The following is a 16,862-nucleotide window of genomic DNA, read 5'->3' on the forward strand; positions in this document are numbered from 1 at the left end:
ATGACGAGCACGATTAATTAATACGTGGTTGAGTCCCATAAAAGGAAAAAAAAAGTTACAGTCCATCGCCAAATTATTAGACGCACTATAAAATTCCATGTAATACCTAAATTATCGGGTAATACTATACAGTATTATTGTTTTTGCGCGGCTGAAACCGGTTTGCACTTGCTTGCGTTCTTGTATCAATGGGTTAACATTGTAATGCAATACGTTAAGAATAAATACAAATAGGAAGTATCTAAAAAATCTCCTGAATAAAAACACATTACATGTATGTTTAAATATAAGAGTATTGCATATTAACTCGTGCAAAACATGCAATTATTAAAACACTACAGTACGTCTGATGAGTTCGTCTAATTATTGTAACATAAGATTTAGTTCTAGGTTCATATTGAAATCGATATAGGTTAAAAGAAGAAATATGCAAGTCAAATTTAGTTTTCTTTTTATTGCAGGTTTTCTGGACCTGAAAATTTAAATTTTCGTTCAGTCGTCAGTGGCCGGCAAACTCTAATAACTTATTAGTCACCTTCCCCTCAAATCTAATAAGTTGGGCACCAATACAGATAGATCCTATTCATTTAATAGCCACTTAATTGAATTATATTTTTTGAAAAAGAAATCATATATTAGAAATAATCTACGGCTATAAAAAGTTAATTCAGAAATAAAAATAATAACATAAATATATATGACAAAATTTATTTAAGCACACTGACTTGACTTCGCTGCGCAAGAAAATTCGATGAGCAATCAAACGACTTTTTAAAAAAAAAAAAATGATGGAAAAAAGTGATCGATTGTTTATTTATTTAAGTCGTCACTTTTCCTCGTTGAATCGCTATGTGGCTGGTATTTATTTTCAGGTGCAGTTGTGTTTTTCTATGTTTCATAAAACGCATATACCAAGTTTTATCAACATCCGTCAACCTCTGTTCATCTTTGTTAATTAACTTTAATTATAACCACTCTATATTAAGGGTAGTTATTACGGAACACTTTATATATAAAATGATCCAACGATCTATGATGCTTGTTGGAAGGTTAAAAATAAATACAACGTATATGGAACGAACAATGGATTAAAATGAAACTTTAATTCCAGATAGCAAAATAAGATATATTTTCAACCAACAAAAACCTTTTAATGTGAACATAAAAAGGTTTGTCATACGGTTTACGTGTAAACCTTCTAACCTTAAAACGAGATATGTGACCATCTGCTTTATACTACGCACATTTACCGTCATCCAAAACCTTGGAAAACAACCTTCTATATAAAAACCTTACATCGAGTTTGACTTAGGGTTTTCAAGCGTGAAAAAATCTTTTGATAAAGCTAGTCTCAAGGTGAAAGTAATCTTAAATCTAGGTAATTATAAGTTTTTATTTTTTACCTCAACGTCTTGTATGCTCAGCTAAAATCCACCTTGTCATGAAATTTTAATGGACAATGCCATTTGATCCTATCGCTAGTGTGACGTCAGCAAAAACGTCATTATGGACATAAGTGACAATACTTTTTAAAAAAAGGTTTAAAAAAATAATTTTTAATCCTTTTAGGATGAAAGGTTTGAAACACTATTTTTGCTTTATTGAAAACAGGTTTTTAGTGCAGACATTTTTGCGACAATAAAAAGAAATACATGCTTTCTGGGAATGATATGATGTATTCAGATATCGATGCAATGTGCTAAGATACGAAAGGCAGACAAGATGATTTAGGTGTGAGGAGGTTCGACGTCGTATCTCTTCTGAGTTGTGGCGTCGATGTTACGTTTTTCATCTTCGGTGGATGATATTGTACATTTTCGTAGAAGGAAACGAGCAGTCAAAAGGACAGGGACGCACACAAAACTAACAACAGCAGCAGCCAGGAACGTGTGGCGTCCTCCCAGCTTGTTAAATCCTATACCACCAAGAAAGCTTCCTGTCGCTACACCTGCAACAGAGAATTTCTCGTTCAAATCAAGTAGACACGAGTGACGTGACTACCACTACAAATATTAAATACCAATTCACTAGTATATAAAACATGTTAACTTGATTCTAGCGTGAGGTATCTTCTTCTATATGAAGGTTAACATAGCCGAGAACTACATCCCCTTACACGAATAGTATGTGATTTTTTTTAGTTTATCAAAATACGAAATCTAACATTTACACAGTCATATATTCTTTTCGATTCCATGAACAATCACGTGTTCTTCTAGATTGTATGAAGAAGATATATCTTAGTGTTTTATTTTATACTAGCCGCTAAAGGCGGCCAGCTGTCCGCCATGCTAACGGTTTTCACAAATAAAGCTTTTTAAAACATAGCAGGAAATCTGAAAATTAGTGGACAATTAAAGTGTTCCTGTCCTGCAATTTCATATCCAGTTCTGTTGCAGATGTGTTATAGCTCTTGAGGATGTTTGAAGATGTAACTTTGGTATGGTAACATAAGGCCTATGGTAACCTAAGGCCTATGGTAATCTAACCTATAATATAAATATCAGGTGGAGACTTGATTTTTTAAAATTTTTTTTTAAAAAGGCCTCAGAAATTGTAAAAGCATAATACAAAAGTTGCTTTCGAAATCATCATTAGGTGAAAACCTCTTCTAATCTTTGACGTTTCTCTGATACTTCTTGGGCTCTAGAATTGCTTGTCGAAATTCGGTCATGTTCCATCCTTCTTCGACGTTCCACAGATGTTTCTTGGGCCCTTCTTCTTCTTTGAGAATCTCTTAATATCCTTTTCTTTGACAAAATACAAAGTTTTTTGGAAGGCGATTCTGCCATGTCATGTCAGTAATCGGGTTTTTAAGAAGTCAACGAATACTTTAGAACATACTATGAAAGCAAATCATGAAACTTCAGTATTAAAATCTAAGTGCTTACCTGCAAACTGAAACTTTCTGAAATAACTAATTACATTTAATAAAAACTGTTAAAATAAAGAATAGAAAAACCAAAGAGATCCAAGGTAAGTGTGATCGTTCCTTCAAAAACAATTAAATTCCTATTTTATATATTATATGGCTACAACGCTCAAGAAAAAAAACTAAAATGCTAAATACATGAAAAGAACACAAAAACGGGGGAAAATATACTTGAGGGTGCCCCTTGGCGAAATCGGCGACTTATGTTTGGCGTCTTACTTGGTTGCCAGAACTCCGTGGTAACAGGAATAGCGGCCAAAACATAGTGATATTTCAATGAAACAATTGAAAATTCAAGCAAAGCTTTTTAAAATTGCAGTGAACAGAATAGAATCAAAATTAATAAACCCACTATAATGCATTTTGAATCGAAACAAAAATTAATGGAGTAAGCACAGAAAGAAAAAGAGAAAAATAACTCACTTCTTCATTAAGCTTGAATATCTTCAGATTTTGGTGCACAGAATTCTCTAATTGCAGTTAGGTACTGTCTAAACTACGATCCCTTTCTAATAGATCTTTTTATGTTGGGAGCATTTGAACCTTTCACACGACCCATTCAAATCCATCTGATCAATCTTTACGTTCAACCAGAGACATCTTTCCCACAAACAGGACATTTATATCTATTACTAATTAAACCTTCATTCATACACCAGTCAATCACTACTTTTTTTCCTTTGTTATTCAAATCGTACAGAAACTTAAGATTTGTCTTATTGACAGTATTCATTTTTAGTACCAGAAGCAAAAGTAACCTTACCAGCCAGTATCCAAAGTAGAACTAACGGATCTCTGAAATTACATTTAAAAACAACGCTAAATTCTTAACCAATCAGAATCACGATTAAAATCTAAACCAATCAGAATAACGATTGGTTTTCAACATCGCCCAGCTTGGCGATCAACCTCGATCACAACTTGGCGGGGGCACCCTCAAATATAGTCTACCCCAAAAACGAATTAATTTTTTATGATATCAATTTCTATTTCTATATAATTTTTTATGGTATCAATTTCTATTTCTACATTGCTACAAAAATTATCGTCTTCGCTTAAGAAAAAAAAATAGAGCGTGGAAAGAAGAAGAAAAACTTATAATAACAATTATGAACATCGACAAATAAATCAAAGCAAAGCGTTCTATTTACGTATGGAATGTGTTGCCACATTTTTAATACAAAAGTTAAACTTTTCTCCACTTTGATAAATGTAAACAAATGCGAACCTTACAATTAAATTATTAATTCCTTCGTATATTATTGGTTTAAGTTGTCGAAATGTAATATTTCAATTGTAAGGCTCGCATTAGCATACATTTATAAGAGATATGCATTTTTTAATAGTTTTTTTAATATGGCTCTTATTTGAAGACGAAAAAGCATAGATTTTCTTACAAAATGACTGATAACTAAAAAACTAATCCAAATTTTTGAAAAAGAAAAAAAATACTTCTTCATTATGTCAAAACACAATTTTGTGTCAAGTTTCGTGCCTGGGCGAGGCTTCTGGGGCGATATATTGTGATTACAGACAGACACACAGCCGCTTTTATTATTATGTATAAAGTGTTCCTGTCCTGCAATTTTGTCTTCATATCCAGTTCTGCTGCAGATGTGTTATAGCTCTTGAGGATGTTTGAAATTATATAGCTACAACGCTTAAGAAATAAAAAACTAAAATGCTAAATACATGAAAAGAACACGAAAACGAATAAATTTTTTATGGTATCAATTTCTATTTCTATATAATTTTTTATGGTATCAAATTCTATTTCTATATCTGTTACGTCAAGCACTCAGGTATTATAATTTGATCTAGTTGTGCTTGTATAATTTTGATCTAGTTGCGCTTTCTACGTCATTTTGTTAACATCGTTTGGTTTGTTATTTAACATCGTTTGGTTTGTTATTTCTAAGTTAACTTTCAAAAAATTGGCTGGCATCAGCATTTTTATTCTTTAAGTTGCTTATTTTTTCTTTTGGAATTCGTTCCTTTTTAGCAAAATGTTTTTCAACCTAATCGAATTCTTTGCCGACTGTTCTCTGTATATATAAAGAAAATAAAGTAAATATTTTTAAAGTGTTGTGAAAAGAATTTTTAGTTGTACAAAGTACTACAATATCGCTACAAAAATTATCGTCTTCGCTTAAGAAAAAAAAAAATAGAGAGTGGAAAGAAGAAGAAAAACTTATTATAACAATTATGAACAGCGACAAATATATCAAAGCGAAGCGTTCTATTTACGTATCGAATATGTTGCCACATTTTTAATACAAAAGTTAAACTTTTCTCCACTTTAATAAATGTAAACTAATGCGAACTTTACAATTAAATTATTAATTCCTTCGTATATCATTGGTTTAAGTTGTCGAAAATTAATATTTCAATTGTAAGGTTCGCATTAGCATGCATTTATAAGAGTGGGGAAAAGTATATGCATTTTTTAATAGTTTTTTGAATATGGCTCTTTGAAGACGAAAAAGCAGACGAAAAGCATAGACTTACAAAATGACTGATAACTAAATAACTAATCAAAATTTTTGAAAAAGAAAAAAAATACTTCTTCATTATGTCAAAACACAATTATGTGCCGAGTTTCGTGCCTTGGCGAGGCTTCTGGGGCGATATATTGTGATTACAGACAGACAGACACACACACAGCCGCTTTTATTATTATGTATAGATTATAACCGTCGTTGAACAGCCGACCCAATTTTATGGGTTTACGACTACTAATGTTCAACTCCGTAGCCTTGTCATTTTGAGCCCGATCCTGAAGAAAAGGGAACTCCCGGATCGAATATTGGGAGAAATTTGCCTTCGTAGAGGACTTTTTTGATGGAACTAATCCCGTTTTTGCGTTACATAGAGAGGAAGACCACGAGAGACTCCCACGGTCAGCCTGACGGCAAGGAGATTCTAACCCATGTTCCGTCTATCACAGAGGATATTTCACGTCAGCACTGTGGTCAGTGCAAGCCGGATGCTGAATTCGTAAGAAACAGCTGAAGAGATCTGTTGCTTCTCTAAAGTAATCTATTATTGAGAAAAACAGAGTCAAATAGGAGGCAGGCTAGGCTAGGCTATAGAAAGCAGCCCAGATAAGCAAATTGTTGAAAATTTGACCAAAGTTATTGACTTAAGCAGGGGTTGTTAAATGATCATAAGTCATTTACAAATTTAATGCTCACTACCACAGTTCAAATATTTAACGCAAAGTTTTAACGCAATTATATCATTTTTTACTCAATATATTAAAAAAAGCTTACTAAATATTTTAGAATATTATATTTCTTGCGGTGAGATTTTGTTTATTGTAGATCTTAATAGCTCAGAGATATAAAAGAGGCTATACTTTTGCCCGATACAAACGTTATCATGCGTACTTCATGTATCGAAAACCTATAAGTATGCAACAAATTAAGGTTTTTAAAAAGATGTGTTGACTTTAGTTTAATTTATTTTGTTCAAAGAACATGAGTCAAATTTCTTCACAAGAAAAAAAGAGAATAATATAAAAATACAGTCGGACTTCTATTTAGCGAACTTCCATTTTGCGAATTTCTCTATTTTGCGATTTTTTTTTCGAGGAACCAAGAACATTTTGGAAATTTCTTCGCAAAATAACTTCCAAATAGCGATGTGAATTTTCTATTTAACGAATTTTTCTCTGAGATCCACTTTTCCTATTTCTCCAAATATTTCAGATTGTTTCAAACTTGTTAACTCATTTTATGGTAGAAATAACCTTGAATTGATTTGCGAAGCCACTTAATTTTTAGAGAAAGCAGTAAAATACCTTTCTTTTCTTATCTGCATATCAAACGAAAAACTCAGACAAAATTTGCGGATTTTATCAGCAGCAATTAAACTTAAGAACGCATGTGTTAATGTATGTTTAAAATTACTTTTATAATAAATGCAGCTATAATTTTATACATAAAGTTAGCTTTTTTTTTAGTTGAAAATGTATGTAGCATGTACTGGATAATGTTTTGCCCTATTCTTGCTTTCCATGCAGATTTCTTTTATGATTAAGATTTATAAAATAAACAGTAGATACTAGTTTACGAGATAACGGTGTATCCATTGCTGTTTTAATTATGTCTAGTGTTTATGAGTTTTAAACCTGTTTTGTGCTGTAGTTTTACAAAAGGTGATTTTTCTATTTAACGAATTTTCCATATCAGAATTTAGTGACTTCGTTAAATAGAGGTCCGACTGTATTTCAGAAGACTAATTCTTACCGAGGCCTTCGAAAAGTCCTCCCAGAATCCCCATCATCGTTGCTTCCGTACCTGGAGGAGCATGAGTCGAGGCATATCCCGTCATGGACGCGTAGAAGAGGGCGTAAGAAAAACCCTGGGTCACTTCAACTGGCAATGCAAGCCAGGGATTCTTCAGAAACGAGTAAAGAAGAAAGCGCACGGTGAATGCTGCAAACGAAGCAATCAAACAGTAAAAGTAACCGAGGTGTTTTATGAACCACCCGGAGAAGAAGAACATTGGAATTTCTGCCACCAGACACTGAACTCCGACAGCTAAGCCCAGTAGGGTTGACGACGCACCCAAATCTTCTAAATACCAAAATTCATAACTCCATATAAGACTAGTGAGAGCACCGACGATATACACCCCTACTGCAAAAATAACAGTTTCGGGCGAGGCAAAGATTTTGCCAACGTCCCGGCAAATGCTAAGCGAAAACTCGGGTTTTGCCAATCGTATTTTCAGCAACAGGAGCAGATCTATTATGACTAGAGTAAGCATGATGTAGAATCCGGGTGAGTAGTTCGTTTCGGCATTCGGCGGGGTTGCGAGATCGTTTAGAAAACCAGCCAGCGACGTGATGACTCCCCAACTTATGGTGGCCCACACCCTCTGTCGCCCGTACAGCTCAGGGTGATCCTTCAATACTTCGTAGCAAGCCGTGTCTGTCAGGCAGTACACCGTGGCAGAACCCGTACCCGAGACGACGGCCAACACCGAGAAGACCCAAAACTGGTAGGTGCTGTAAATATTTGGCAGAGACGGACCCTCATCGCAAAGGCGAGATTCAATGTTGTTGAGCTTTGTTACTGTGCAGTTATCGCTTACTGTTACTCTGCTTGATGCGTTGAAAGGACAGCTTTGTGTTTTGAGGAAATCGTTGCCACCGTAGCATTCCTTATAACGAGACAACGCCTCTTCTTCCGAGCAAGATAGGTTGTAGTCTGCTGAGAAAGGATCACTTGGTGTTGTTGCCACTTGAGGGATGATTAAAATGGACACAAATGAGGAGGCGGTGAAGAATACGAGGAGGAACACAATGGCTTTTATGTTCTGAAAATAGTCCGTCAAGTAACCGAAGAATGGTTTCGACAGGAAGACACAGAATGGTATCACAGTGTAAACGAGGCCAAAAGCTGCAGCGTTGATGCCCAATCCTTTGGCTATTACTGGCATAAATGGACTCACACCGGCCATAGCTGTAAAAGACAAGAAGAAAAAAAAATCAAAGGCCATTATTATTGCATGCAATTTAAGCATCTCAAATCACCTTCTCCCACGACAAACTCGCCTACCAAGTTCTTTTCTCCCGACGGCGATCGTGAGTGCGTGGATCGCATGAAATGAAAACGGCCTACATTTGTTTTAGTGTTCAGCTACCCTTAATACATCTTCTTAGAATTCTTGTAAAATATAAATTAAAGAAAAGCATCTACATCTGGAGTTGCAAATTATTTTTTTTAGGTTGTAGTTCATTTACATCGTACTGCACAATGGGCTATTGGCGATGGCCTAGAAAACATCCCTGAGGATGATCCAAAGACATGCCATTGCAGTTTTGACTCTCTGCAGGAGGATGGCTTTCCTGCTTTGGTAGCCCGGTGACCAGTGCGCGAAGTCGAGCACTTTACGAGGGAACAGTTTAACGAGGACCCATACCGCGCACCCTCGGTCCCTAGGCAGACTAATCCAAGTGGTCACCCACCCGCACACGGACAACAGCCAGTGATGCTTGTCTTCGGCGATCTGCTGGAAACTGTGTCTTAACGATCAGTTCACTGCGGAACTATTTTTTTCTTTTTTGTTTTCTTTTTTTTTTTGAGGAAAGGGTAAAAAACGTTATAAAAATTTGACGAATCACTAATACCAGCAATTTTCTTTCAGATTGCTTTTACAATCAAATAAGTTTTAATGTTTTTAATCCCTCTTTCCCCGTTATGATTCGAAGGTTTAGAATTTTTTTTTCGGGTTAAAAATAATTTGCGACAATTTCAGTTCAATCTTAACCTTAAGTTGGAGTGCCCCCACCAGGGAACGTTGGACAATGTAACATTTAGAAACAATATCGAGCAATAAATGTTATCAAATTTAGCAGCATTTAAAATGAAAAATGCTTTTTTTTAAAAAATCTATCGATTCATAAAATAAGTCACCTGTTGTAAAAAATAAGATATATCCTACACACAATTATTTATTGAATTTTATTAAAATAAGCAAATTTTTGGCACTTGTCGGTTTCTCAAAATAAAATATGGCGATAGTTAAAAATAATTTGTAGCAAATTAAAATTTATCAAAGGATAGATCAAACGATAACTATGCTATAGCTGAGCTATAAAACCTGCTTTATCTTGATAGGGTTTCAGAAAAAATAAGGATTATATACAGTCAAACCTTGTTATAGTTAACCTTCAAGGGACCCAAATTTCAGTTCACAATAACCGGGACTTCACTATAATCGTTCTGCAAGCAATTTTAACTAATGGTTTCAAATTCCCCCTTTTTTATTACATATTATTTAAATAAATGACCCATAAAATGAAATACAAAAATGACAGAAAAATAATACGAAGTAACAAAAATGTGTTAACTTTTATTTTTTATTACTCTTCCTCTTGCGTACAAAAAAAATAGTATTCTTTAGCTGTTGAGCAATCCTCCACATCAGATATGGAAACATTTCCAGACTCTCCAAAAATTTTTCCTGAATTTTTCCTCCGATAATTATTCCGCTTTTAAAACTTGTGAGCATAAAAGTAGTCTCATCAAATCGCTCAGCTAATTCATCTGCTTTGACCAGAAGCATTTGTCCAGATAGTGGAAGATTGCGGCTTTTTTGAATGCTGAACCCATTCAATAATGAAGCAAACAAAAAAAAATGCTTAATTGCTACTTTCCATGCCATATATTGTCTTAAAAATCGTATTTATTTTGAAGTAGAAATTTCAAAATTATTACTTAAAAAATGAAGAAAATAGATCAGTCGAAAACAGAAAAAAGACAAACTTCCTCTCATTTTTTGATTCACTATATGCACAAAAAATAACACTATATGTGTATAGCAAGGCACGGGAGCAAACATTTCGTTCACTATATCCGGGAGTTCACTATAGTGGGGTTTGACTGTATAATCTTTATACGCTATTGCTTCATCTAGATGTTTAGAATATTTTTATTGCTATTGCATCACTCAAATTTAATTCACTATACAATATTAAGACATTAAAAAACACTCAAAAACAATAGCAAAATGTTATGCCTTGTTTTTAGTCATAATTCCTTGAAAAGAATAGAATGCTTGATAAAATTTTAAAATTTCTCTAAATATATAGTAAATTCACATAAAATTTCTTATGTAGTTGAGTAATTGTAATCTGTTGAGTATCTTGAGTTTGAAATTAAATTTAAAATTTCGATCCAGTTATCTTTAGTTTGAATAGATTTTCTCCCTGTAATAGCATATCTCCTAAAGGTAAATAGCATATCTTTTTTTTTATCATGTAAGAGTAAAACTAGTTTATTTTAAAATTTATAAATAAAATTTATAAAAAGCATTTCTTAGATAAGATGAATTAAATTCAAAATTTTTTATCAATGTTATTAGCTTTTATTTAATGAAATTTTTTTATTCTTCATTTCAGGCTGGTATATCTTAAATTTTTGAAGAAAAAAATTATAAATAGCTTCTTAAAAGCATAAACAACTTTCTTTAAGTATACAAAAACTCTACTAATTAGAATAAAAATTATAATAAAAGTTTGTGTAAATAATTTTAACTAAAGTTTTAGTGCTAATTAGAATAATACTTATAGTTTAAGTTTCTCTCAATTATACCAATAGTCCAGCGCGCTCCAATTTTTAGAGGATTAAAATAATTTTTAGAGGATTATTTTATATTTTATAAGCGTCGTTGAGCAGCCGACCCAATCTTTTGGGTTTACGATTGCTAATGTTCTACTCCGCGGCCTTGTCATTTTGAAACCAATCCAGAAGACAAAGGAACTGCTGGATCAAGTATTGGGAGAAATGTGCCTTCTTGGGGAACTTTTTGATGGATATTACCCGCATTTGCGTAACATTTTATGGGAGGAAGTTACTCACGGTTAGCCTGACGGCAAGGGGACTCTAACCTGTGATACGTCAACCAATGTGGATATTTCACGTCAGTACTGTGGTTGGCGCAAGCCGGATGCGGAATTCGTATAGACCAGCCGTCGGAAGGCCTCATTGGAAGGCGAACACTCTATCCCCTGAGCCATCGCGGCTCCATATTAAGAGGTTTCATGAAGAAAAATAAATAAATAAATATAAAACAAATAAAAATAAATAAATCAAAAATAAATAAATAAAATAAAAAACACGCAATACTTTTTCGTGTCAAATAAATTTAAATAACTGTAAATAAGTATTAAATTAAACAGTTATATTATCGATCCTATGAAATAAATGCAATTTATTACCCTCTTCTTATGTAAACGAATTTAGTCGTTGAATTTCAAGAATTACTTAGTAATGCTAAAATAAAACTTGCTGAAACAAAAATGACTTACTTTAACTTTCTTACGTGATTCTTTCATAATGTTTGCAGGATTAGTTGTGAACATGTTAATAAAGATAAGAAACAAAAATATATACAGTCTCTGTACAAATTATTACACGCACTACGAGATTCTAAGTAAAATCTTAATTATCAGGTAATACTATACAGGTTTTTTATTTTTACGTGACGTTATTTTTACAGTGCGTTTAATAATTTGACCACGGACTGCAGAAGAATTTTCCATTACACATAAGGGTTTTAATTTGAAATATTACATTTAATACAAAATTGTTTTTATAAAATAAATAAAGAAAAATAAACAGAGATGAAGGAAATATGACCTCTTTTCTGAAAAAAAATCAAACTTTTGAAACCTTTAAAGACGTTAACGGTTTCAATCATTTGGAGCGCGTTCACCCTATCTAGATACTCGTTAGCGTTCCTGCTGATTTCAAACAGCGTTAAAATTCGCAGTCAATTTATAATAGTCAGGCAAAATAAACATAATCACCAAAATAAACAAAATCCAAGGTACTTACCCCCGTAGAAGAAAAAGAAATGCAGTTTTATGGGAAGAAGGTGAAGATTTATTCTGCAAAAATTCGCCATTTTTCTTTTATTACAATTATTTTCTGTCTAGGTTACAAAAGCTGCCTACCCGGTCGACGGAGCGACTTCGTTCTTTTCTTTGACCTACGTGTTTTACATAAATCGTCCTTGATTTTCGTTCTATTACCTTTTCGAATGAAATTCGAGAGTCAAGACACGATGATTCTAAATACCTGAAACCAAAATTTAAAAGCATAAAAAATTTGTCTTTTACTTTAAAACATTTTAGCAAGATAAGAAGAAACGAAATACTGTTTATAAAAATGTGTCGTTTCATTCTACCTTTTTTTTTTTAAAATATAAAATATAAAAAACATTATGGACCAATAAATTCTGACTTCAAGCACCTGCATCGTCTTAATTCTCCCTTTTTAAGAAAAAATAAAAAGTTTCTTTCGTCCCAAGAATAGTCTCACATGAAGCTTTATGGAGAAAAAAATAAATCTCCTATCAAAATTGAAATTGCCATATCTATTAAGATCATTATTACAAGTCAAATAAGGTAGTTAAGGCATGTAGTCGTTCCTCAAGTTTTAGATAAGTAGAATGCCTTTATATATACTATAAGATTCTATGTAAAATCTTAATTATTCTTTAATATTACATAGCTTTATTGTTTTTATACGGTTTGTACTTGTTTACGTTAGTGTATCATGGGTCAAATTGGACGATGCATAATATAAATTCGATGATCGGATAAATTAGCCCTCCCAGGGGATCCGGATTAATTATCCTCATCGGATAAATTAGCCCCGGACCCATATATCATATAAATATAGAATATTTATTATATCACGTATTCTATTGGTTTATAATAATAATGAGGCCAAATTATAAGACGCGCTGCAGATTTTTAATAATTTCATGTTTTGCACGAGCTTATAGGCAGTACTTTAATGTTTAAACATACATGTAATGGGTTTTCATTCAGGAGATTTTTTTTATACTTCCTGCTTGTATCTATTTGTAACCAGGGCCGGATTAACGTATAGGCACACTAGGCACGTGCCTAGGGCCTACGAAATTCAGGGGCCTACAAAAAACTTGGGAGAAAAAAAAAAAAAAAATCAAACGTAGTGGAATCAGAAAAACAGTTTTGTTTTTCTGATTCCACTACGTTTGATTTTTTTTTCTTTTCACGATAAATTTCGCACTCAATAAATTCTTTTTATTCATAAATTTTATCATTAGGTTTTTTTTTTAAAATTCCGTTGATCTTGCCTTGTTCCGGGTTTTAATATTTATGCTAGTGCCTTTTTTAACTATCGTTTCGGTTCGATAATTTTCAAGTGTTTTTATTTAGATTAATAAGTTTTCCTTTTATTTTATTGTTTCCCCCCCGTTTAATTAGGTATGAAATATATTGCGTTATTTAATCATTGGTTTTGTTTATATAAGTTAATTTAGGAATTGTAATTATTTTTAAAAAATAAATATGAGAATTTTGTATTTTTTGAACTTGTTTTTCTTGTCTAAACTTGTAAATTTTTTTATTCCTTTAAATGCTATATTTCTACCATTTTTTTTTCTCTTTAAAGTTAGGAGTACCTTTCTTTTTTTCTCTTACTTTATGCATTACACTTGTCGGTATTGCAGATAAAGTTCGATAAACAAATTCGTAAATTAAAATCCATATTAATAAAAATGTTTAAAAAAAATATGCAAGAAAATTTTAGCATATATTTTGAAAAGAGGGGAGGAGTGGGGAAAGGATGGGAGGGCCCAAAAACGGCTATGCCAAGGGCCTACGAAAGGTATAATCCGGCTCTGTGCCTACGGCCTACGAAAGGTATAATCCGGCTCTGTTTGTAACGTATTGCATTACAAAGTTAACCATTTGATGCGCGAACGGAAATAAATACAAACTGGTTTCTACAGCAGATTTAAATTAATATGCGGTTGTGTCCCATAAAAAAAAAAAAGAAAAAAAAATAAAAGAAAAAGAAAACGAAACCGGGCCAAATTATTAGACGCGCTATAAGATTTTTGACAATATTTAAATCATCAGCTGATACTATACAGTATTATTGTTTTCACGTGGCTGAAACCGGTTTGCACTTTTTTACGTTCGTGTAGCAATTGGTTAACATTTCAATGCAATACGTTAAAAATAAATACAAATAGAAAGTAGATAAAAAATCTCCTGAATAAAAACCCATTACATGTATGTTTAAACATAAAAGTATTGCATACAGACTCGTGCAAAACATGTCATTATTAAAAAACTACAGTGCGTGTAATAATTTGATCTAATTATCATAATATACAAATATAATACTTGATATAATAAATATTCTATATTTATATAATATATCGTCTAATTTATTAAATTGTCGAATTTATATTTTATATCGTCTAATTCAACTGATTAATACACTTACGTAAACAAGTGCAGTCACATAAAAACAATAAAGCTGTATAGTATCACCTGATAGTTAAAATGTCTCACAGAATCTTACAGTGTGGCTAATAGTCCAGCCAGAGACTGCATGTATTTTAATTTAGAATCATACTACCATTCTAAACGAAAGTAAAATTAGATGACGACAACGCTTGCATCTGCTTTTTTATTACATATATTACGCAACTTTTGAACAAAATCAAATGTTTGATAAATAAAATACCTTTTGCATCACTTTGTAGGTTTCCTATAGAGAGAAAAATGCGTCCGCGTGAAAAGGTTAGCAGCGTCAACAAGAATCGTAAATAACAGAGCACGAATGGAAGCTGATAAAACAAAAGAGAAAGTTTGAAAGCCATATCATGATTATCTGCAGCTCTTTATCTGATAAGAAAATGTTAAAAATCTGTTTCAGTCATGATTTAAAATAAATAAAACAGAAATAATCGTTTGCGGAGGTCGATGATGTTTTTTTTTTTTTTTTTTTTTTTTTTTTTTTTAAATTGTGGCGGGTTTTTTGTTTTGTTCTTAAAACCAAATAAGTTACTGTTAATTTAGAACTGTCTTCATTCCAATAATATTAATGCCTTAACAATGTGTTTCCCGACTTAAGGGGACGCTATGTCTAGAGAAAAACCCTGCATGGCAAATTCTCCTTCACCAGCGTAAGTTATTTAAAATTTCAAAAATTGGAAAAGTATATTTCAGATATACCTAGAATAAAATAAGAAAATTTCAAATGCTGTTTTTTTTTCTTCCTCAAAATATCAAAATACAAACGAAATTTCGCAGTATGGAAATGAATATTTATAAATCGATATTTTTTTATTGCTTATAATGAAACTTCAAACTATTTCAAATACGCTGAAAAAGAAATCATCTCTCTATCTACATTTTTAAGAAAGTTATGAATGATTTTAGATTGCCCTAAAACAGAAACATGATCAGCAGACAGACTTTTACGTGCTTTTTTTCATAGATGATAATTTTGTGTTTTAATCTTTATTAAATCCCTGAGGAATTTTTTCTATTTAAGATAAAGCTTTGAAGTAAACTTTTTCATCTTAACACTTATTCAAACTGTGCATGGAATAAGCCTTTTATGAGGTATTACAAATTTTTACAGCCTGTTACATATACCTAACAGGAATTTTTACCCTTTTTTTCTACTTTTTTACAAAATAATCTACAAAAAATGTTCTAATTGATCTATCAACAAATGAATGCACAAAATTTTTAAGATGACTATTGTAAAGAGAAAAAAAAATTTTGAAAATATGTTAAAATAAAATGGTTTTAAGAATTTAACAACTTTGAATTTTTACAATTTTTTTCCAAATTTAAAATAAAATTAAACAGTTTAATTATTTTTTGAGGATAAATTATTGATTAAAAGTTAAATGAGCACTTAAAGCATCCACAAAATGAATGATTATACCTTAATTTAAGAAAATGTTGCAAGGGTACTTTGACCCCTTAAATGTTAATCCCCCTCCTCCCCTCCAGTGGAAGAAACTTTCCAATGCGGTAGAAAGCGTGGCAGGTTATTACTGCATTGGTAGATTATTTTTAATTTTAGTTTCTTTTATAATTTTTTAAAAGCAACATAACATATAATTATAATCGTCGTTGAACAGCCGACCGAATTTTTGGGTATACGACGACTAATGTTCAACTCCGTAGCCTTGTCATTTTGAACCCTGATCCAGAAGACAAGGGAACTCCTGGATCTAATATTGGGACAAATTTACCTTCGTGGAGGACTTTTTGATGGAACTAACCCACATTTGAGTTAAATGGAGCATTATATTAGTGTATTCCAATAATTAAACCAAATTATTAGGCTCACTGTTGTGTTTTAATAATGGCATGCTTTGCACGAGTTTATATGCAATACTTTTATATTTAAACATACACGTAATGGGTTTTTATTCAGGAGATTTTTTTTATATACTTCCCACTTGTATTTATTTTTAACGCATTGCATTACAATGTTAACCCCATTGATACACGAACGTAAACAAGTGCAAACCGGTTTCAGTCGCGTAAAAACAATACAGCCGTGCAGTATCACCTGATAACTATAATTTTACATAGAATCTTATTGTA

General features: G+C 32.3%; 1 protein-coding gene across 2 annotated transcripts; it reads right to left on the bottom strand.

The window, feature by feature from the left end:
* Positions 1 to 1,578: 1,578 nt before the first annotated feature.
* On the bottom strand, positions 1,579 to 15,119 carry LOC107448252 (major facilitator superfamily domain-containing protein 6). 2 transcript variants are annotated; one of them, XM_016063384.4, is made up of 4 exons: positions 14,977 to 15,119; positions 12,283 to 12,525; positions 7,183 to 8,403; positions 1,579 to 1,948 (listed from the first exon to the last, which is right to left on the bottom strand). In XM_016063384.4, exons 2-4 carry the CDS (start codon positions 12,350 to 12,352, stop codon positions 1,728 to 1,730), a joined length of 1,512 nt encoding a protein of 503 aa, XP_015918870.3. In that variant the 5' UTR covers positions 12,353 to 12,525; positions 14,977 to 15,119; the 3' UTR covers positions 1,579 to 1,727. The 2 variants fall into 2 exon arrangements, with proteins under 2 accessions (XP_015918870.3, XP_042904775.2); XM_043048841.3 differs by lacking the exon at positions 14,977 to 15,119 and adding an exon at positions 14,781 to 14,865.
* Positions 15,120 to 16,862: the final 1,743 nt, after the last annotated feature.

Source organism: Parasteatoda tepidariorum, chromosome 8 (assembly GCF_982258835.1).
Source record: "Parasteatoda tepidariorum strain Cologne lab strain chromosome 8, Ptep-v5.0, whole genome shotgun sequence".
In the NCBI taxonomy this organism is placed as follows: Eukaryota; Metazoa; Arthropoda; class Arachnida; order Araneae; family Theridiidae; genus Parasteatoda; species Parasteatoda tepidariorum.

Coding starts and splice junctions, on each gene's coding strand:
- LOC107448252 (XM_016063384.4), bottom strand. CDS start 12,352: ATGGCGAATTTTTGCAGAATAAATCTTCACCTTCTTCCCATAAAACTG. Junction 8,404..12,282: donor TTTCTTTTTCTTCTACGGGG/GTAAGTACCTTG, acceptor TGTCTTTTACAG/CTATGGCCGGTGTGAGTCCA. Junction 1,949..7,182: donor AGGACTTTTCGAAGGCCTCG/GTAAGAATTAGT, acceptor TCTCTGTTGCAG/GTGTAGCGACAGGAAGCTTT.